Source organism: Pseudopipra pipra, chromosome 2, assembly GCF_036250125.1.
Source record: "Pseudopipra pipra isolate bDixPip1 chromosome 2, bDixPip1.hap1, whole genome shotgun sequence".
In the NCBI taxonomy this organism is placed as follows: Eukaryota; Metazoa; Chordata; class Aves; order Passeriformes; family Pipridae; genus Pseudopipra; species Pseudopipra pipra.
The window spans coordinates 46,299,062-46,321,380 of NC_087550.1; the positions used below are offsets into that span (position 1 = coordinate 46,299,062).

The following is a 22,319-nucleotide window of genomic DNA, read 5'->3' on the forward strand; positions in this document are numbered from 1 at the left end:
CAGATTTTGTGAAATACCTATATGTTCTTCTTAGCACTATTAGTCATCTGTCACCTAATGCCATTTCCAGAGAATCAGAGAATATTCTGAGTTGGAAGCAACTCACAAGGATCATCATGTCCAACTCTTAAGTGAGTGGTCCATATGGGGATCAAACCCGTGACCTTGGCATTGTTAGCACCATGCTCTAACCAACTGATCTAATTTAACATAAGGTCTAACAAAAAGAAAAATTCCTATTTTTTTGAGAATTACTGCCTGGAATACATTTAACACTTATGGGAGTAGACATGGTAAGACAGGTTATTAATGGGAAGGAAGCAGTTCAATGCCTCTTGGTTCCATGGATAGTCTGTGAAATACCTTTATTAAAAGTTGCTGAAAAGGAGTCTTAACTGCTTTGAGCATTCTCTGTAATTTTAATTCTGAACATGGATTTAGATGACAACTCCATGAAATAGATATTCAAACTTACGTGGTGTGAATTTTTAATTCATCAGGTTGTTAGAAAAGGGAATATAACGGGTTTGATTTTTATCCACTTACCAAGCCAATGGTGTTGAACATGATGTTTTAGTGAATTTAGGATCTCGAAATATGCAGATTCTCTTGTGCACAATTATTTTAACTTTTGGAGTGCCAGAATCAACTGCAAATACTCTCATAGTTTCTTGAAACTCTTTTAAGAACATAATCAGTAATATTTGCTGGATATGTGCGGCTAAACTGACATTTGTTTTGAAGAGCTGAGCGTCCTGCTCTTATCATGGGGCGTTTGTAATTTTAAATCATTTGAACCTCCCTAGTCAAAAAGGATGATGCTGCAAAGACTTCGATAATTAGTTTCTGTGTTTCAAAAAAAAGAAAGATATGCTAGACTCATACTGATCAAAGTTGTTTCAACACCAAGAACATGAATGTTTGTCTTGATCAATTCAAAAGAGATTTCCTAAATTCCCTGGAAAACCAACTATAAAGCATGACTACAGGCACAGTTTTGAACAACAAATTAGATCATGTAAATAGACTTATCCAATTTCAGTACTTAGAGGGCCACTATCCTTAGAATATCTGGATGCTTCATGATCTTTAGTGTACTTAAATGGGTCACTAAATTATTAAGACACCAATTAAAAGTATTAGCCATTTATATAGAAAATTGAAGAAAGATGATGTCATTATTTCATTATTCTACTGTGCTTTGCAGGTCCTAAAATGGTAGAATTCCACAGCCAGCAATTTCAGATCAACTCAAAGGATGGAAAGCCGCTTTTTACAGTGGATGAAAATGAGGTTGTAATTGGCACAGATAAGCTTCGAGTCACAGGTTTGTAACCATTTAAGAAATGCTCAAATAATACCCATAAGAAAAGCACAATAAAAATGGCATTTTTAAATAGATCATTATGTATGAATACAAGCTCCATTTTTACTTCATTAAGAAGCAGAAATATGAAGATATTCTGACCTTTTCCAATAAATAATCAGTAAGAACTTTTGAAAGCAAAATAATATATATATAAAAATATGTAAATATGTCTGTGTTTATTTTATTTTAAAGCCATTAGTGATTGGAACTGATGCATCTTTTTCTGAATTATTTAATGTTTCCGTTGCACACTGTTTGAGGCTGAAAAAATTCTAAATATTCCAGTCTGAGTTGTAATGAGTTTGATTTGTGAAAACTTTGGGCTCTCTCTGATATTTTTATATGGTTTTATCTTGCAAAGTGAAAGCCACTGTATTTCTGCTATGTGTGTAGCATATATCACAGAATTAGAGAATCAACCAGGTTGGAAAAGACCTCTGAGATCGAGTCCAACCCGTGACCCAACACCACCCTGTCAACTAGACCATGGCAGTAAGTGCCACATCCAGTCTCTTCTTAAAAACCTCCAGGGACAGTGACTCCACCACCTCCCTGGGCAGCCCATTCCAATGTCTGATTACTCTCTCTGTAAAGAATTTCTTTCTAAGTTTAACCTAAACCTCCCCTGGCACAGCTTAAGACCATGCCCTCTTGTCCTACTGCTGGTTGCCTGGGAGAAGAGACTGACACCCACCTGGCTACAACCTCCTTTCAGGGAGTTGTAGAGAGTGATGAAATCTCTCCTGAGCCTTCTCTTCTCCAGACCCAGCTCCCTCAGCCTCTCCTCACAGGACTTATGCTTGAGTCCCTTCACCATCCTCGTTGCTCTTCTCTGAACCTGCTCCAGCACCTCAATATCCTTCCTGAACTGAGGGGCCCAGAACTGGACACAGCACTCCAGGTGTGGCCTCACCAGCACAGAGTACAGGGAAAGAATCACTTCCCTGTACCTGTTGGCCACGCTGTTCCTGATACAGGCCAGGATGCCATTGGCCTTCTTGGCCACCTGGGCACACTGCTGGCTCCTGTTCTGCTTCCTCTTGACTGGAACCCCCAGATCCCTCTCTGCGTGGTCGCTCTTCAGCCACTCTGTGCCCAGCCTGTAGCACTGCATGGGGTTGTTGTGGCCAAAGTGCAGGACCCGGCACTTGTTCTTGTTAAAAATCATACCTTTGGATTCAGCCCGTTTATCCAGCATGTCCAGGTCCCTCTACAGAGCCCTCCTACCCTCTAGCAGATTGACACCCCCCCCTCCATTTTGGTGTCATCCGCAGATTTGCTGATTGTGGACTCAGTCCTCTTGTCCAGATCATCAGTAAAGATATTAAACAGAACTGGGCCCAACACTGATCCCTGGGGGTCACCACTAGTGACCGACTGCCAACTGGATGCAGCACCGTTCACCACCACTCTCTGTGCACGGCCCTCCAGCCAGTTCCTAACCCAGCAGAGAACTGGGTTCTTCTGTCCAAGCCATGGGCTGCCAGCTTTTCCAGGAGTGTGCTATGGGAGACAGTGTCAAAGGCTTTGCTGAAGTCCAGATAGATCTATAGGCTTCTCCTCATCCACCAGGCAGGTCACCTGATCATAGAAGGAGATCAGATTGTTCAGACAGGACCTGCCCTTCCTAAACCTGTGTTGGCTGGGTCTGATCCCTGTGTCCATCCTGTAGCTGTTGCGTGATCACACTTAGGATGATCTGCTCCATAACCTTGCCAGGCACCAAGGTCAGGCTGACAGGCCTGTAGTTTCCCAGGTCTCCCTTCCAGCCCTTCTTGTGGGTGGGTGTCACATTAGCCAGCTTCCAATCATCTGAGACCTCCCCGGTGAGCCAGGACTGGTGACTGTCATGGTTTGAGATAGTCCCGAAATCCAATTCCCTAGTTCCATCCCCCCTCCCACATCTCAACCTAATGTGAGATGGGTTTTTCCAGACAAAACACACCAGACTCAAAGTGGGGGAAAGGGAATATATTACAATGACTGTACAAATAAATACCATATCACATTATACACACGATCACAAACTATCTCTACCATGACATATAGTATTTACAATGGATCAGATCTCTTCTCCCCTCCAAATAAAAGTCCAGGAGGGAAAAGAAGGACAGATCCCTTCCAGTCCTTAAGCAGCAGCATCTTCTGTCCTCCATGCAGCAGTAACTGGGTTGTTGTAGCTGGATCTCTGTTCAACATACACAAGGGGGTCTCCAAGCCCCTCGGCTCTCCTTCGGTCCAAGCGAAGGCCTCACCTGTGGACTGCCAGCAGGGACAAGACTCGCATCACCACAGGCATATCACGAAATGCAGGGGCATCTTCGTGAAAGTCCCTTCCTCAGGGGATTCAAATTCCCGTTTGCAGAGCTCCGTGCTCTGTCTCCAGGCAACGGGGGGGGGCGAAGCCCTCCTCCACATTCCTTTGGCTGTCCTGGTCCAGCTTCAGGATGCCTTTGAGCTTCTCAGCTCCTCTCTGTAAGTGCTGTAGCACTCCAAGGCTCTTTCAAGTAAGAGTCCATCATCTTCCTCCTTCCAGGAGGTCTCAAAGGAGTTTTGGGGGGTCTGGTACAGTCTTACCCAAAACTCTGTCTCTCAGCTGCTGGTTCTCTCTCTCTCCCTTTCCAGGAGTCTTTTCTCTGGTGCTGCATGTTGTTTCTGCTGCTCCTTCAGTTCAGGTTCTTATCTCCTGGCTCTCTGCCACCGTTTCTCTGGTCAGCGTCGGCTGCTGCTCTGTGCCCATGGAGACAACATTCTCCCAGCATAACTACAGGCACCTAGCCCAGCTTTATGCTGTTCCAGGTCCCTGCAGCCCCCCAGCCAGGGGCTGGGAGGGGGCCAGAGGCCCCAAGGGGCACAGAGCCCCTTCCTCGTGGCTCACAACATGGCCACCCCTTCTACAACAATCAAAACTACAACTCTTCTCTTCCGGTCTGTTTGTGAGATGTTGACATTTCTGCAGGAGCGCCCATTGGGCAGAATTTCAAAACTTCTAGAGGTTTCCACCCCTTGGGGTCTACCACTTTTCTCAGCCTCTGGGGGAAAACAAGGTCCAAACCACGACAGTGACAAATGATAGAGAGCAGCTTGATGAGCTCTTCCGCCAGTTCCATCACCCTAGGATGGATCCCATCTGGTCCCATAGACTTATGAGGATCCAAGTGGCTCAGCAGGTCACTAACTTTTTCCTCCTGGATAACAGGGGGGTTATTCAGCTCCCCATTGCTGTCTACCAGCCCAGGAAGCCAGTTGTGCTGAAGACAACCTGTGTTCTTGTTGAAAACTGAGGCAAAGAAGTTGTTAAGTACCTCAACCTTATCCTTGTCTTTGGTAACTATGTTCCCCTCCGTGTCCACAAAGAATGAAGGTTTTCCTTGCCTCTCCTTTTGCTATTGTTGTATTTATAAAAACACTTTTTCTTGTCCTTAACAGAAGTGGCCACATTAAGTTCAAAGGCCAAATTAAGTTCACAGGATGATATTTGTAGTATATTTTAAATGTCATTTGTCAAAAGACAAGTTTGTCTTAGGCTATTTCTGCAAATCACTAAAGTACTCATTTACAAAGTAATACATCAAAGTTATCACATGACAAGCTATTTCCTTTCATATGGCCTGATAAATTCAACCTTCATTTTCTAGGTGTAAGGTTGCATTAAAATGGATCAAGGTGTGATTTCTCTTTAAGCAGAAGAGTCCATCAAGGGAAATATTAAAATTATTCTGTAACTTGTTTTTAAATATATTTTTAATATTTTTACCAGATTGCAACTATGATGTTTGGCTTTTGCTAATTATTGGTCCTCTGAAATCTTGAGGTCTTGATTTTAATGAATAGATTCATATTATTTCACTGTGTAAGACTATAAATATGGCAGTAACTATATGATTAGTGTTTCAAAGCCAAAGTTAAGTTATAATAACTATGTTAATAAATTTTGTTTACGCCTGAGGGTCTTATCTTAGTTTTTTTTTACTTTTTAACCTAATTGAAATTACAACTTTGTTTAACCAGGAAACCATATCAAATAATTATTGTTTGCCCAAGGGATGCTAAACTTTAATAGAAAAGCATGTTTAACAAAGATATAGAAAACTGTGTAATTGTTAACTGATTTGGAAAAGGTCTATCTCTTCTCAAAGTAAAAATCATTCCTACACAAGCTAGAGAATGTATTCTGACTCATCCAATGTGAATCTTTACACTGCATTGATAATTATTTACTTCAGCAGATATTGTAGAAAGACATATTGCCTGTTTCTTTTGTACACTGTAGTACAATTCAAAAGCAAATACATAAAGTCACTGAGGTTATTTCAGTGTAAAATTAATATAAGTGAGAGGTGATTCATGCCTACTTTGCTTCAAATTAATTTATTAAAATTGTGATTTAAATGATACTATTAGCATGAAGGATACATTTGTAGTACTTTGCATACTGAGATAATTTTTAAACATTTTAGATAGAGAACAAGATCAGTGTGAAATAAATTTTGAAGAGTTCATATCATAAGAAACAGATGACCCCGGGCTTAAAATATACAAAGAACGTTTTGTGGTTTTTTATATACAATATAGTCAACTATTTGATTGTATTTCTCCTTATGTGAATTATGAAAAGCGCAGTAATGATTTGTAAGAAAACCTAACAGTTTTCAACTAAAATATAATATAGCAGAGAGCAAATGTCTATTATTTATGATATTTCAGGACAAAAGAAAAAGTCTAAGCTAATCTCATCCGACAAGAATTGTCATTTTCCTACAGTTTAGTGTGTTTCAACACTATTTCAGTCAGATATTTTCTGGCCCATGGGGTAGAATAAAATAGCAGCAGACTCTCTCTGCTCTAAGAAGAGCATATGCCTGGGAAAAGCCATAACCAGCAAAGTGCCACAGATACCCCACAGGGTCACTGACAGGTCTCAGATGCTCATGTTCAGATGGCTGAATTGAACTTCCAGTCCACAGCCAATGCATCCTGGAGCATGAAGAGGACACCTAGACCTGCCACATGGAGACCTCTTGTGCCGACCAAATGTCTGCTATAGGATGAGCTTAACAGCTCACTCATCTCCGTGGAATACCATGGATAGTGGCTGAGTTCACATGCTAAAACATTAGCATCCAGCTGCATGTGCAGCACCTTAGGGTATGTGAGACACCACATGATATCTCTGAATCTACAAGAGATGCTTCCTTTGATCATGGCAGCTGAAGGCCAGGCAGGATGTACAAGGGTATTTCAGATGACAGTAAGTAAATATGATTGGGCAACTAAATTCTTAAAGTTAAGTGTATGAAACTGAAGCTCAGCTTAACCCTTCATGACAACTACTGCTACTTGAAAGAGCTCATACTCCAATTACATCCTCTTTAATATTATTTCAGAAATCACCTGCATATTTTGCAGACATTGTTGCTACAGAGGTACTGAACATCAGCATTTTGTTCTGGTAGGGTTTTATACCTCCAGGTGGCATTGGTGAGAGTGAAACCCACTTTGTAGCAGTTTATTGGCTGGCAAAGAGCTGATTGCTTTATAACTAGCGATGTTGTCATGACAGACTCATAGAAACAGAATTGTTAAGGTTAGAAAAGCCCTCTAAGATCATCGAGTTCAGCCAACCGCTGTGTTCATCACTAAACCATGTCCCCACCTCTACACATTTTTTTTTTCTTGAAGGAAAGCTGGCAGGGCAGAGGGGATCAATATTTTTAAGGAGAAACATACTATGTCACCCTTTCTCCAGTTTACTACTTGTACTTCTACTTGTTTGACATTTATAAACATTTCCTAAAGTATTGTCTGAGTATTGTCTGTGATTTTCTAGTGCTCTGTTCTATGGAAAGGTTTTCAGTTTGCCTAGCTAATGCTGAAGTGCAATGTGAGGATGTGTGTTTGATTTTAACACTTCTGCTCAGAAGGTAAGTTAAGTAGGAGACAATCTGAGGGTATGAATAAACATTCTGTTAGACTTTGAGAAGGAAAATTGTCCTTGCTTGATAGGGTGTGTGGGAAGTTAATGAATCTTGCTGGCTTCAGTCCTCTCATTGAGAAAATTAATATCTTATTCTTGTGTATTTTAGAATTAAATTACATTATATTAATAAGCAGTAGCCTATAAAATAGTAAATATAGTAATATTCATATAATAATTAATGTTCTTTCTTTACAGTTTAAAAGATAAAGTAGGAAACGAAGACAAGAAATCAATTTAGTGCATTTCAAAATAATATCGCCCTGTGGGTTTTTTTGTTAGTGTCATACTGTTCAAACTTAAGAAGTTTTTTTCACATAAAGGCAAGGGGTTATTCCTGCTTAGAGTTTATAGCTCTAGAATATGGAAGTAAGCCTTTTTATTCCATCTTACACCACCTGCCCACCCCCTCTCCCCCAGGAGCATTGACACTGATGTTTCCTATTGACTTTCTTCCATTATCCCCTATTTCCATAAAAGTGATACTGTCTCTGTTACCACTTACGTGTCTTTATAGAACCATAGAATCATAGTATCAGGTAGGCTGTAAAAGACCTTTAAGATCAAGTCTAACCATTAACCAGCAATGCCAAGTCCACCACTAAATTGTGTCCCCAAGAGCCACATGTACACTTTCAACAGATCAACATATCCCTGCAAAATATCTTAGTTGTACCAAATCAGCATTTTCTGATAAATATTTTTAATTCCTTAAGGTGTAGGGTGTTTTTTTCCTTCATCTTCAACATGTAAGGTTGCCACATTGTAACACCCACCAGCACAAATACAAGAACAGGAGAATAAGTGACTGTGATTTAATGTGGTAATTCTCATATCTTGTGTACTTCTCTTCCATCCAAGCTAAGGAGATTTCATTCTTTCATGCTTCCTTAGGACATGCTAAGAATTTTCCCCTAGCCCTCATGAAGTGACAGTCTTCCTCTCAATTGTCTCAGCAATGTATTAATTTTTAATGGTTTTTCTTGATTTCACTTCTTTTCCTTTTGCCGTGTTCTCTGCAGTTGCCTCAAGCAATTTTTTCTCTTTTTCCCTTTATGCTACATTAAATACAATCTAATACCACATCTGTACTATCTACACCGTACTTTCTAATCAGCCATTGTCATTCTCTGTTGAGATAGAGTCTAAATCCCTAACTTAGGGTTTCTACAGCCCAGAATTCTTTCTGGAGGGTAACAGCATCCTATTCTAACTGACAGAGCAGGCAGACAAGCCACCTTGTATAATATCCTAACTATTAAAATATATTTATATTATGTTATTATAATAAAATCCTAATAATATATTAAAATATGTTGCTTTGCTACATATTCACCTGAAAAGTGCTCAGATATGTGAATCCTCAAAGCTGGAGATCACTCAGCCTAAGGAAGTCCACTCCCATTTGATGAGTATCTTCACAATGCTTGTTTGAGCTATCTCTTTTGCTGAGGGGCTTTTGTACTATTTCAGTGAGTTCCCTGATCCTGGTGAAACTTAGGTGGGAGATGGTCACAGAGTTGGTGATACTACAATAATGCTAATAAGCAGGAGAGCAGAAATGGATGCTCTTGGAAGATTTTCAGGTCCTAGTAAGGTTGGGTGCCCGCTGTTTCTTCCTCATTGGGATGAAACCACTCTTATTTCAAGAGGTAAACTGTCTGATCCCAAAATCATTACCATTTTGCGTGCATAAATACCATTTTATATTCAGCAAGTCTCCCTATAAATAGAGGTAAATCTTTGATGAAGCTATATGCCAGAATTTTTGATATGCATAGAATAGTCTAAAAATAAATATGATAATTTAGGACTGTAATATTTGCAAAGATTTTTTGGAATTTAAATTATCTCTATTGACTGTAATGGAAGTTACATTGTACAAATCTTATTATTTTGTTGTCCCAAGTAATTTAAAATTTCTCTACCTTCAGACTTTTTAGATTTCATTTTAAGAATTTAATGTACATTTACATTACCTGTGTATTGTGTTGTTCCAATCAATACTGTAATGGTGATAATATAGCTATATTTTATTGTCTTATAATTCTTACTATATGTTTTCTTATCTGAATATCTGATATCAAGGTGACCATATCAAAACCATTACTTTTTTTTTTTCATTCTGTTACATTATAGTATTTTTTCTTTTTTTTTTTTTTGCAGGGCCTGAAGGAGCACTTTTTGAACACTCTGTAGAAACACCACTTGTAAAAGCAGAAGCTTTTAAACAGCTTAGGTAAGAATTTATAGTAAAAACATAAATCTAACAAGTAAATATTATTTGCTATAGATATTCACATTTTTTGAACATATGATATCCGACACAGAATTACTAATAACTTCTTTTCTGTTTTGTGTGACAAGTTACTGTTTTGAAGGAAAATTATATATTGCTCTGTGATTTGGAAATATATTATGAATTATTTATTGCTGATGGTGAATATTTAAAACTCTGTGGAAAGATTTTCTGTAAACTTCTGTTTTTCAGTTTTGAAACACTGAAATACAACTTTTTCTACTATGTTACAGTATGAGTTGCTTGTCTGCAGCAGGTCATTGACCTGTTATTAGTCCAGATTTTTAGAAACTAATGTCAGTCTGAAAAAGCAGACTCAAAAGAAAAATTTGGAAATATGCAAAGCTCTCTACGACTAAAGAGCAGTTTGGGCTGAGAAAATCATTATGAAGTACTTCATATGATTCAGAGCTCCTTAATTGTGGGATAGCATTTCTTTGTGCATTATTCTATGTAATTTTGAGTATCCCAAATTAGTTCATAATATGCTGGTTATGATGAGGTAATAAACTCAAATTATATTCTCTTCATGAACATGTTATCTGTCATTTTATAAGCCAGTTCAAAGAAAGATTTGAAATGAAAGAGGATTTCCTTAACAATTATATTTCTGTCCTTTCATACCTTGGCAGTTTGTTACTTTCTATTATTATTTCTCTTCTTAGTTTTCTTCTCCAATAGAGATAACTAGCAGAGAGTACTGGAAGATGATTAAAGCTATCAAAAACGCTGTATCTTGCTGATTGCCAATCCATTGGGAATGGCAAATGAGAGGGAGACTATTAAGATACTTATTTTTATTTTCTCTTTTATATTTAAGATTTATTTGTGGTGAGATACCTTGTGCTTGCATTTGAAGACAGTATGAGCTCAAGACATTTTTCTTTTTACATGTTGATGTCCACTTCCAAAAATGTGTTTCTTCTGTTATGGTAGAACTTCAATGTGAAAGACTTTGATCAGTGTGTAGGGTTCTGCATTGTAAGTGTTCGTTGTCTAGTTTTGTAGGGAGTAGATTCATTATGTTGTAAATTTGTCATTTTCTGTGATTATATCAATTTTAGTAAAGTAGGAAATGGACTTTTATGATTGCAAAGTCAAGAGGCTCTCCCTAAATTTTAATTGGCTACATATCCACTAGTTTCTGTGGTTGTTCAAATGCATCATCAATTAACATTCAAATAGGCTTAAAGCTAGTAGTTTTATTCTACATCTGTTGTGCTATGTTACATTTTAAGTTATTATCTGCACTTTGTTTAATAAGTTACACTGTTTCAGGCTGCATACAACTATTGTTATTATAATTTTTCCACCTGTTTTTGAAATAGGATAACATTTAAATTTAAAAAATGAGCTTAATTCAAAGTGTTCATAAATTTCTCCTGCATGGGTGAGTTTACCTCATGGCTTACCTCTTTACTGATTTTTACCATGTCAGCTATAAACACCTTTTAATCTAGAATGGTGCTATGTGTTAGCAGAGCTCAAATGTAATACTTAAAATCCTATTCAGTTCTGTCTTCAATTAACTTAAAATAGTGGGAAGTATAGATTCTTCCAGAATTGACAGAAGTTTTCTTTTAATTACTGTGATGGCATTTGACATGAATCTAAAGCTGCTAAACACCTGTGCTAGAAACTGAGTTAGCCTAAGAAAACTGAGTATTAGGGTATGTAGCTGTGCAATGTATACACCACTCACTCGTGTCATCACAGAGTAATAGAATCATAGAATAATTTGGGTTGGAAGGGACCTTAAAGATCATCTAGTTCCAACCCCCCTGCCATGGGCATGTCCCATGAGACAGGTTGCTCAAAGCCCCATCCAACCTGTCCTTCAACACTTGCAGAGGTAGGGCATCCACAACTTCTTTAGGCAGCCTGTTCCAGTGCCTCACCACCCTCACAGTAAAGAATTTCTTCCCAATGTCTAATCTAAATCTTTCCTCCTTGTTTTATCACTAATTGCCCTTGTAAAATGTCCCTCTCCTGTCTCTTATCCTGGCAGCCCTTCACCCAGAGAAGTTCAAAATGCCTCCATCCTTTATTCATTTTTTTTCTGTCATAATCGGGGTCCAGTTTGAAAGCAGAGATGGCAATAATCTCATTTTTTCCATGGAGGGCTTCTGGGAAGGATTAAGAAGCAAATGCACTGGTCTGCAGTGCAGATGCTAAGTTAAGATGTAGGCAGAGAAGACCAATTTGTAAAGCTCAAGCTGGAAAAAGGTTACTTTCAAGGGTAATCTTAAATGTCAGTGTAAACAAAATTCATGGATTCTGTTGTGAAGGAGCTCAGATAAGTTTACCAATGAATGGCTATTTTGTAATTCTTCATAAATATTCTGTTTCATTCTATACTGTTAAATACAGGAACCTACCTACCTACTGAAAAGCACTTCAATATGAAAATTTAAAATGTGATTTTAAGTATTACTTTTCTATTTTAAATTCAAATATGCTTCCTTTCCAGATTAAGGTAGTGAATACCAAGTTGTAGGTAATATAACATATTTTCTCACCTCAAGCCTTATCTCTACACTTTTACTTTCTTCTGCTATTTTCCCTCTGTTTTTCTTTTGGTGGTTGTGCTGTGCCGTGTGAATATGATATGCTGGATGAATGTGGTATAAAGTGCCATGGTATGAAGCATTAAATGTAGGGAATACTGTTTCAAGAAAACCTACTCAAATGCAGTTGCATGTTTCAAGGAGCTGACTGTAAAGCTGTTAATGCTCATAACTTTTCAGCTCATGTCATATGAACGGAGGCCACATCCATTCTCTGTCATTCAGATTTAGAGCAGGATTTCAAACAAAGCTGACACAAATGGCCTCTGAATTACACATTCTGCTGGTTTTTTTGTCCAAATGCCAAATTTCAAGATAGACTGCTATCCTGGAAACAAAGATAAGTGTGTTAGAACATATCTTTTTATAGCTAAGTAATGGAGACAGAGCAATACAATTATACTGTGGTCAGTAACTGTCTTTTCTTTTGTAATTTGAAGGAAACATATAGGGTCCTTTTCAGTCTAATAGATTGAATTTATGACTCACTCATAAAGAAAAGGAGACGTGCTTGCACTTACTTCCAACTGGTAGGAAGAATTATAACGACAAAATCTGCATTTCAAGATTGGAGCTTTCCTAAGTTTAAAATAACATTGCCTACTTTTTAATTCCTTTAATGAACTTCTATCTAAATAAGATACATCGTTTTCATTTACAAAATTTGTTAAGACTTTAGGACCTAGTGGAGACCTAAAAACAGGGTCTTGCGTGTAATAAGTGTCCGACAAACATCTCAATGGCATGTTTATAGTCAACAGTGAGATTTGAATATATCCAGGAAATATCCTTCCCAGACGAACACCACTGAGGAGGCACCTTGTTGAAACTAGCCCATTTTATCAGGTGAGAACAGAAACAGATCTGGAATTCTATCTGCAGGAGTGCTTCTTTGGCCACAGGCACCCATCTGCTGGGTCACATCTCCTCCCTTTGACAGAATCTGACCCTCTGTATGGTCTTGGAACCACAGGAGAGCAAACAAGAGGAAGCACATGTTATTCTTGTGTTTAGGGCATTCATCAAGGAATAGGAAGAGACCAGGGAGTTTCAGTTTTGATATAAAAAATAATCCTGACAAAAGAACCAGATGAATGTCCTGACCATGAGATTATCCCTGTGTAGTTGCTCTGTGTCTTGCCAGATTACTTGGTTGTGCAAAGGCTGACATTCACCACAGAGCTTGCTGAAATCCAGCTTTTTATTCCTGCCAAGCTGTTTTGTAGTCTGGCAAATAGAGGTAAGAGGTACAGGTTTCCTTCCCCTCAAGATGAAGAGGGAATTGAACTAATGTTTCAGAATTCCTTGCTGAATAGCAAAATCAACAGGTTTATGTAATATGTAGTATGTGGCATTATACTTATAATTTCTATTATATATATTGTGTATTATTTAAAATACTATATAAAAGGTGTTGCCTTTTCCATGGCTCTTCATAAAAATGGCCACAGCCCTTGTACTTTGGTGTGTATTTGCCATCTTGAAAACTCGCATCAATCAGGTCTGCTGGGGCTTCGCTAGAATTTATTTAGCTGCCACCTATAATTGGATCACAGCAAAGTTTTAATGGAAACAAGTATCTTGCTTCCAAAAGACTGAATTCAAACAGAATGAGAGAAACTCATGTTCAGACACGTATCTTATGACATAAAATGTAGATGGGAAATCTATAACAGCAACTCATGGAACTAGATGATGTAGACAGAGAATTTTCTAACAATTCCCTAAAAGCCATCTTCTCCCCAGGTTCTGTGTCAGGTACTGGAAGTAGCCTTTTCTGATATTATCCAGAGTTTCATGCCAGCACACATATCCTTTTATATCCCTTGTTATCGAATAACAATCTCTGTGAAAACTGATGTCTAAGTTTTTCCGTTCTGATTCTAACATATCTTTCTGATAATTTACAGCAACTTAGAATATTATTTAGCCTATTATTCTGTTCCTCCTAAATTTTGTATCCTTGAATAACACAGAGCTCATACATAGTTTTGTCATTTTGATACTGTTTGCTTCTTGTGATCTACATGGCTTGTGGTTTTCTGAAGGAAAGCAGTGGATGAGCAAAACCCTTTAAATAGCGAAACAGTATTTCTGAACTGAGCATTTTCCTTTCCCAAACCTATGGAGGTGTGCTTACAAATATGACAAATATGACATTTTTCCATTTTTCCAACTAACTGTATACTATGCATAATAAATACAATACTTATGAATGAGTACTATCTTTGTTCTCATATTTGCCATTTGTGGCTATCTGACAGCCAGCAACTGTGCCTTCTGAGCACAAATCTTTTGGGAAATCACTTTTAGTTCAGTCAGTTTGTGGTACTCTGCCAGCCCTTCAACTGAGGGTTTACATCCAAGTTTAAAATTATCTACATCATTCCACTATTCTTGATTTTGAAAAGCACTATAGCAGGAATGATATCACCATTACAGAGCAAAAACTTTTGTCAGGGTGTGATTATAAATATACATATGTTACCAGAATATGGTTATATTTAATGTCTTATGGGTATATACTGAAAATATTTCAATATTCCCCTTGGGAAACAGATGTATTCTAAACAAATGTATAATACTGGCATTAACTAAAACTTAAAATATGTAATTTAAGAAGCATTGCTTCATATTGAAGTGAAATACCTATGTCCAGTGCTTAAAAGCGTAAAAATATGTATTCATGGGCTTGTGACTAACATGTTATAGAATATTGATAAATTGAGGGCAGAATGATGCATCTTCTAGGTATTTGTTTAGGGTAAATTATTGTACTGATGGTAGAGCTCTCCCTATCTATGTATTCATAATTAATATATACCCTCTAATTTTTACTTCTGTTCTACGGCATCCAATAACTCCACTTAATGGAGTTCTGGCTTCTACTTCCCCCTGATTCTTTCTGAGGACTTTCTTTTATCCTTTCCGTTCGCCATTGATAATATGATTTCTTTTTGCACTTGAAGTATTTGCTACTGTTAAACTGTGTAATAAGACAGATAGAAAGCTGAAAACTGAAGTTGTGGAGTTTTATTGCTGTATGAGTAAGACTTATGAAGGAAATCTAGAAAGAAATGTATAGAAGTCAACTAGGGTAAAAGCATTTGCTAAATAATTGCTTAATCATATTTGTAATACTAATGCTTACATGCTAATTGCCTAAAAATACCATCTAACTAATTGAAGTACAGTCATTTTTATTTGCATTCATTATGCAAATCAAAAGCCCAGTCATTCAGGAGATAATGAATTACATAACAGAAAGTAAGACTACAGTTATGATTCAGTGTTTGCAAGGCACCTCTGCTGCCTGACTAGTGAGATATTTGTACTGCAATGTAATTTTATGAGCCCTGGCATTAATTTGCTAGATATAAATTTGCATTCATATGTTTTACTGCACTCAAGTTAACTAAGAACACCATCAAGTACTTCTTTTGGAAGCTTTAAAGAATTTCTTTCCATTCACTTGATGGACTCAAATGTGTAAAAAGGTATAGTTTAGAAGGATCAGATGATACAGGACATCATGTTTATCACCTTTCAGAAGCATTTCTGACTTGAATATTTGAAAAAACTCTATCAGCTAAGGCTTGTGTACTACATCACATCTGGTCGTCTTTTAAGCAGTGATTTTACCTGTAAATATTAATCCTGAAGTGAAAAGAATTTTCCAAGCACAGTCTGTTTTCTCTGTCTTGTCCTACAAGCATTTTGTGTGCACTCATATTCTTGCAAAATCTTGTTCATTGCAATTTAGATTACAAACTATAGTGCTTCACCTGCAGGGCATAAGGTATCATTTTATGTATGGACAATATGGACAAATAGCTCATAAGAGATAGATTTACTTTGGTGATTAGATCATCCTGCCTTCTGTAATTCTGAGTCTGCAAAGGGCCTCTGTCCTGCTGTCATGGAAGATGTTTATCTCCTGAAGTAGGAAGGACCTTTGGTGACCACTGGAAACAGACTCATGTCTCTGAGTGAGCCCGTTTCCACATAGATGCATTGGCAGTCAGAGCTGCTCTCCTAAGTAGCTACATGTTTCCTGTTTCAAAGGACTGCTGACCTATGGAACCAGTGATAGAGATTAGATAGATAGATAGATAGATAGATAGATAGATAGATAGATAGATAGATAGATAGATAGATAGATAGATGATAGATAGATAGATGATACATCACTAACGGTAGGAGATGAAATCCACGCACTGATGTTAGTGGCCTTTTTGCAAGGTAACATCTCCCTAACAACGCATGCCAGGCTTCTGCCCACTGTCATAAATGAATTTCACTTATGCCAGTCATGTGGTTGATGTTCTTCCTAAAGCCTCAGTTTTTCAGGGATGTCACTTAACACATTAAAATCAATAGGAGTTGTTTCTGCTGCTTGTATAAAATGGTCATTTTAGAATTTTCCATGGCTGCTTATGTCAGTAGTGCAAAGAGTGAAGTTGTAATGATTTCTGCACCTACACTGTTGAACTGGATCCCTGACGATGTCAGACTGCTCAGTGAGTTTGCTAAAGTGAACTGTCATCAGTGATTACAACATATTCCACCAGAGCGCAAGCCACCGTGAAAACTTCATTAATGATTGTCGCAGTTCTAGACACCTTGCAGATGACCACCTGGAGCCCTGTTTGTAAGTCTGTGATTGTGCTGTCACTGATCTAAGATGTAATGTTGAGTTGAGCCGATCATCCCTTACATTATCTTTCACCTACATACCTATCTGCACTTATAACAAGGGAGCTGGGGAGGAGGCAGGAAACAGGAGACACTCACTGTAAGGATGTGCGTGGGGCAAACACTGGAAAAAGAAAAGGAAATATTTCCTCATAACAGTAATTCTGTCAAGATACATTGCACATGTGCACCCTTGCTACTCACTCTTTCCCCTCTCCCTCAGTCTGTGTGTGCAGTTGTGAAAATTCAGTTGTGAGGACTCTGGCAACAGTGTGGCACTCTCAGACACTGTACTAAAGCATCACAAGAGGGGAAGGGTATGACCTGCTTGTCAGCAAAGCCTCTTCACTTCAATGTTTCTTTTCATGGAGAACATTTGGACACTATAAACAGTGGGTACTGAAGAACTCCATTTACTTGAAATCTTTCTGTGCTTTTAAACATTAAATAAAAAATTGCTTGAGATATATAAAAGGAAGGCATGGAAAATTTCAACCTGGAAGATAATTTTATGAAACTACTCATAATGAAAATACTAAACATATTTTACAACAGTGATGCAAATGGTGTTATTATACAAGATTAAAGTTTATACGTTATTTTATAATACAATACGTTATAATATTATTAAAGTAATTTGAAAATGATAGCCATGCTGGAAACATCTGTGATGTGCCAGATTCAATCACATTCAGTGAGAGCTTGGCCATTTTTAATTACCTGGAGAGTCAGCACATCATAAAATTGAGGTCATCAAAGAGACCTCTTTTGAATTAGCTCTGCTTACCACTCTTCATCACAACTGTCAGTCTTGAGAGAAGCTTCTATTTTAATTGTATCTCAGTCTAATCTTCAGTCTTCATTCCTTCAACAACTTTGCATTGAGTGACAGTGGGCAAACAGGCAAAAACATCTCAATACTGAAGATGGATGGAAAACTAGTAAACAAATGAGTACACTGTAATAATCAGATCTGCTATGTTTTTGAATATGTGTTTTGAATCAATGTTCTTTTAAATTGCTTTTATAGTCTTTTCAAAGCACCATTAAAACTGGGAATTGTTTTATTCTCCTTTTAAGAGAACATGTAATTAACTGCATTTGTCCTAGAACTTTGAACAGTTCTTTTACGTTGCTTATGTAAAAAAGAATTCTGTTAACCAAAACCTCAGGAGCTGGAAACATCTGTTATTCAAATCTGGCTTTGTAATTTTGCTTGTGAACAGAGATCCCCCTTAAGCCATAAGCAGCGTTAGTGCCTGCTGTGCTTATGCTGAACAATTCCCTTCAATCTGGAATCCCATAACTGAGCTGTACTGAAATCTTCTGTTGCCATGCATTTCAGATTTACAACATAAATATGGAACAAACTTGGAGCACAGGCTATTTCAAGAAATAAATCCGTGATAAGATTTTTTAAATTTAATTTAAAGGAAAGGAAAATATGCTGAAGAATATACCAGCTGACATCTTCAAGAGCAGCAGATACTCCCGACATTTAAGAATGGCACCAAAAGTAATAGAGTGCCTCTTCTTCCCTTGATCATTATCCTTGTTCATTTTTTGCATAAGACACAATAAGCTAAAAGACCCAATAGATTTATTTATTTAAAAATATGTCTCTTCTTCTAATCTTGGGTCATCAGATTGCCCACTTTCCTAGGTCCTTCATCTCTGATGTTGGAATATTTAAAATTTAGGCACCACAATTCAGCATTAGAGCAAGTAACAGACTTGACTGCATATCCAAGCTCTTTGAGTTATAAACTTGTAATAAGTCCATGAGCAAAATGATTTAAATATATGAATAATTAGGGATAAATGGATTAGTTTATCTATGGAAAAATGAATTTACCATAGAATCTGATTAATTATGATTTTATTTTCATATAATGATTGTCTAATGTAAAACGCACTAAGAGTCGAAGAATCCATTACTGCGGGAGCTCAATATTCTGTAAGGTCATTACAAGATTGTTTTAGCTTTAGAAAATGCATACGCTGTAGGTTGCTTAGTTCAGCCTAGTCAGTATTTGTGATCTAATTTCTTGGTTTCTCCATTCCATGATTTTATCATTTCACTCCCCTGTGTTCCAGCCAAGCACAATAAGCCCAGCTGTATCGTGTATGATGAAAACTCCTTCCAGGAGTTGGCACAAAGAGAAATGCAAAAGTGGTTCAGTGGTCCCTTTTTTCCCCTCTATAGGTGAGAACTTAACCCTGAAGTGGTTGAATAATGAATGCCCTAGCCCTAACCAATACAGACATGTGGGAGGGGAATCCAATAAACTTAAAAGAAATGATCCTGCAGCAATATTATACATGCCCTACAAAAGTCCTGTAGTGCTATTAGTAACAACTTGCTAGTGCTTCGCAGAGTAGGACTGTCTGTATATGTATGTGTGTAAATATCAAGAATATTTTTGTCCGAAGAAAGAAGGCTACCAGAAAAAGCAGAGCCTACTATTTCAAATAGCTTAATTCTTTCAGAGGAGGTGTGCTGTTACTGAAATATTTGGGGTGTTTATTATAACAATTATATTATCCCAAATATATTGGAATGTGCATTTTAATGTGCATTTCTGTCTATTTTCAGTGGTCAGAGGTGTTACAAGCTGTCAGCAAAGCACAGCATATTTTGAGACTTTCCTAGGTGATTGGAGACAAAATGATGGACCCTCCAAAATGCCATTTTCATTAACGCATTTAAGTAATAAGCAGAAGAATCAAGAAGAAAAGTGACTTTTAAAATCAAATTACAACAAATTGCTCCACTATTTTATAGGCTCTCAATTGCAACATAGGACCACTGAAGATTTTTTTTGAAAGTTGCAGAATTCCTGGGAAAATGAGCTGCTTTATGAACAGCTGTTTTATTCAAGCCATTTCTCTAACGGAGTTCATGTGTATGTACACTTGCCTCTGAACAGACATCCTCATAGTATGTTTCTCTGAATTCAATTGTACCCTATTTGTTTTCTTGTGATGTTATCAGACAATTTTTCTTTATTTTCAGCAGACTGGTGATCTTTTTTATTACTGTCACAAAAACTTTATTTTGGAGAGTTACTAGTTTCAGCACAGTTAAGTTGAAAGTACAATTTTAATATTAAGCTGTATCTTGTGCTACTATAAGTTTACCTGTAAATTCTTCTGCAATGAAAGAGCCAGATTCACTTGGGAGAAAATTAATGAAAGTTCTTTTTTTAAACTTAAAATTAAAAATATACTGGTATGCATACTACATTTTATTGTGGCATAAATAATAGATTGACTTAGGATTAATTGTAAGGGAGCTGTTGATATTGACATTAATCTTACTGAAACAGAATATGTGTCCTGGTGCAAGCAACTCCCAGGAGGCAATAACTCTTGGAAAATTATTTCTTTAAACCAAGCTACAAAAATTGGGATAATGTAATATGACCATTGACCAACTAATGGGCTTGACAAGGAAAAATGGATGCAGCTTTTCAGTCAATTTTTTTCATTGTTTCATTTAGTTTGACTCAGTGAAGCTCAGACTTAGAATATCAAAGTGAATGAAAGAAATATGGAAGAGTGTCATCCAGGTAGGAAGCAATTATTCCACCTTTAAATGAAGGAATTCAATTTGTGTGATGCAAAATGGGACATTTTAGAAAGAAAAATCAGTCAGCATTTGAAAGATTTATAGAAGTTACATCAAATCAGAATTTTGTGCCAAGGCCTGACTGAGAAAATATAGCTGAAAACTGCTATATTTTCATTAATATGCAGAAACTTATCAGGGAAGAAGATTTAATGAGTCATTAGTATTTCCTATTTTTTGACATTCAGGAAGAGCTATCACAGTTTACTGTTGAATACTGACACTTCCATGTCCTTAAGATATACACAGTTGCTGGAACATGCTGTTTCTCTTTGCAAGAAGATGTAATATTAGGAGCCATTCCAAAGAAAATACTCTTACAAAACAAAACAGAAATGAGGCATATACCAAGACTGAGATCTCAGTTCTGTTGTTTTGTCCTTCTTTGCCTTTGAACCTTCTGGCAAGCAACCAAAAGACACAAGGCAGAACTCCAAGATCCTCAGCTTTGGGTAATCATATTCTTCTTGCTACATCGCCCCCCACACACACTTCCCTTACCTCAAAACATCAAGCTGCTGGGACATAAGTAAATATGAGTGGGAACTGGCAGTTGGCATCAGTCTGTGCCTGCTGCTCACTCTCCACCTCGAGAACTCCAGCTTAGTTTTGCTCAGCTCGTGTCAACAGGAATCCAGCTTCCTCATAAAGAGAGGATATAGTTTGAAATTGTGTATGCTGGGCCATAAATAAATGCTGACAGTCTCTTTTTCCTGTGTTACTAGTGTATGCTCTGTCTAGGGTTTACTCTCTTACGATGTTTAGCTGCATTGCTGGGGAATTAAACTGCTTTCAGACTAATCAAAAAGTCAATATACTCCTATTGCCTTTTAAAGGTTAACATGCATTCAAAAAGCAGGGCTAAAAGCAGACACCTACAGAGAACCAAGGCCAATTAAGCCCACAAAATCCTCTAGGTTGCTTTTTTGACTTTCAAAACAATAGTTCCTCAACAGCTTAAAGATTTTCCTCTTTAACCATTTTTATCTTGTGGGGTTTTTCCCTCCTTTTCTTACCTTTTCTATTCTTCCTCTGCTCCACGACCTCCAGTCACTGGCTGATTTAATTTTTGTTCCCCTTTCACCTTTCCAAGGTCAGATTTGAACTCTAGGGTAGGTGTTCATAGCATGCCAGAGGCATATGAGGGTTTCTTCTTTACTTAACAATGTGAAAAAGATGTTTTGGTTATAGAATCACAAAATGGTTTGGGTTGGAAGGGACATTAAAGATCATCTGGTTCCAACCCCCCCAGCATGGGCAGGGATACCTTCCAGTACACCAGGTTGTTCAGGGTCCCATCCAACGTGGCCTTGAACACTTCCAGGGATGGGGCATCCACAACTTCTCTGGGCAACTTGTCCCGGTGTCTCACCATCCTCATAGCAAAAAATTTCTTCATAAGATCTAATATAAACCTACTCTCTTTCAGTTTAAAACCATTACCCCTTTTCCTATCACTGCATGCCCTTATAAAAAGATAAGCTTAGTATTTTAAGTACACATGCATGGGAAGAGTTGCACAGTGTTTACTTTCACAGGAATGCAGGCTTGCAGGATCAGATCTTCAGTGTCATAACTGGCAACCTTATTGAACTCACTGACATGGCTTTATTTAGCCTTGGAACAGTTTAGTCAAAGCACCTTGTTTCTTGAAAATGTTTTTTAAGTCTGAGAAGTCATGGAGATTTTTTTACTCAAGAGGTGGGTCAAACAGCTGTCTACTTGGAAAAGAAGAGTAGGAGACAGTCTTATCAGGTTTGAGTTTATCATCTTCAAGGAAG

The 22,319-nt window shown here is 37.5% G+C and overlaps 1 protein-coding gene across 6 annotated transcripts in view; it reads left to right on the forward strand.

The window, feature by feature from the left end:
- The window catches only part of SGCG (sarcoglycan gamma), a 112,120-nt gene that overhangs the window by 79,404 nt on the left and 10,397 nt on the right, over positions 1–22,319 (forward strand). For all 6 annotated transcript variants that reach the window (XM_064645351.1, XM_064645353.1, XM_064645352.1 and 3 more), the window contains 2 exons: positions 1,208–1,327; positions 9,513–9,585. In XM_064645351.1, coding sequence (XP_064501421.1) covers positions 1,208–1,327; positions 9,513–9,585 — 193 coding nt within the window. The remainder of the gene's footprint in view (positions 1–1,207; positions 1,328–9,512; positions 9,586–22,319) is intronic.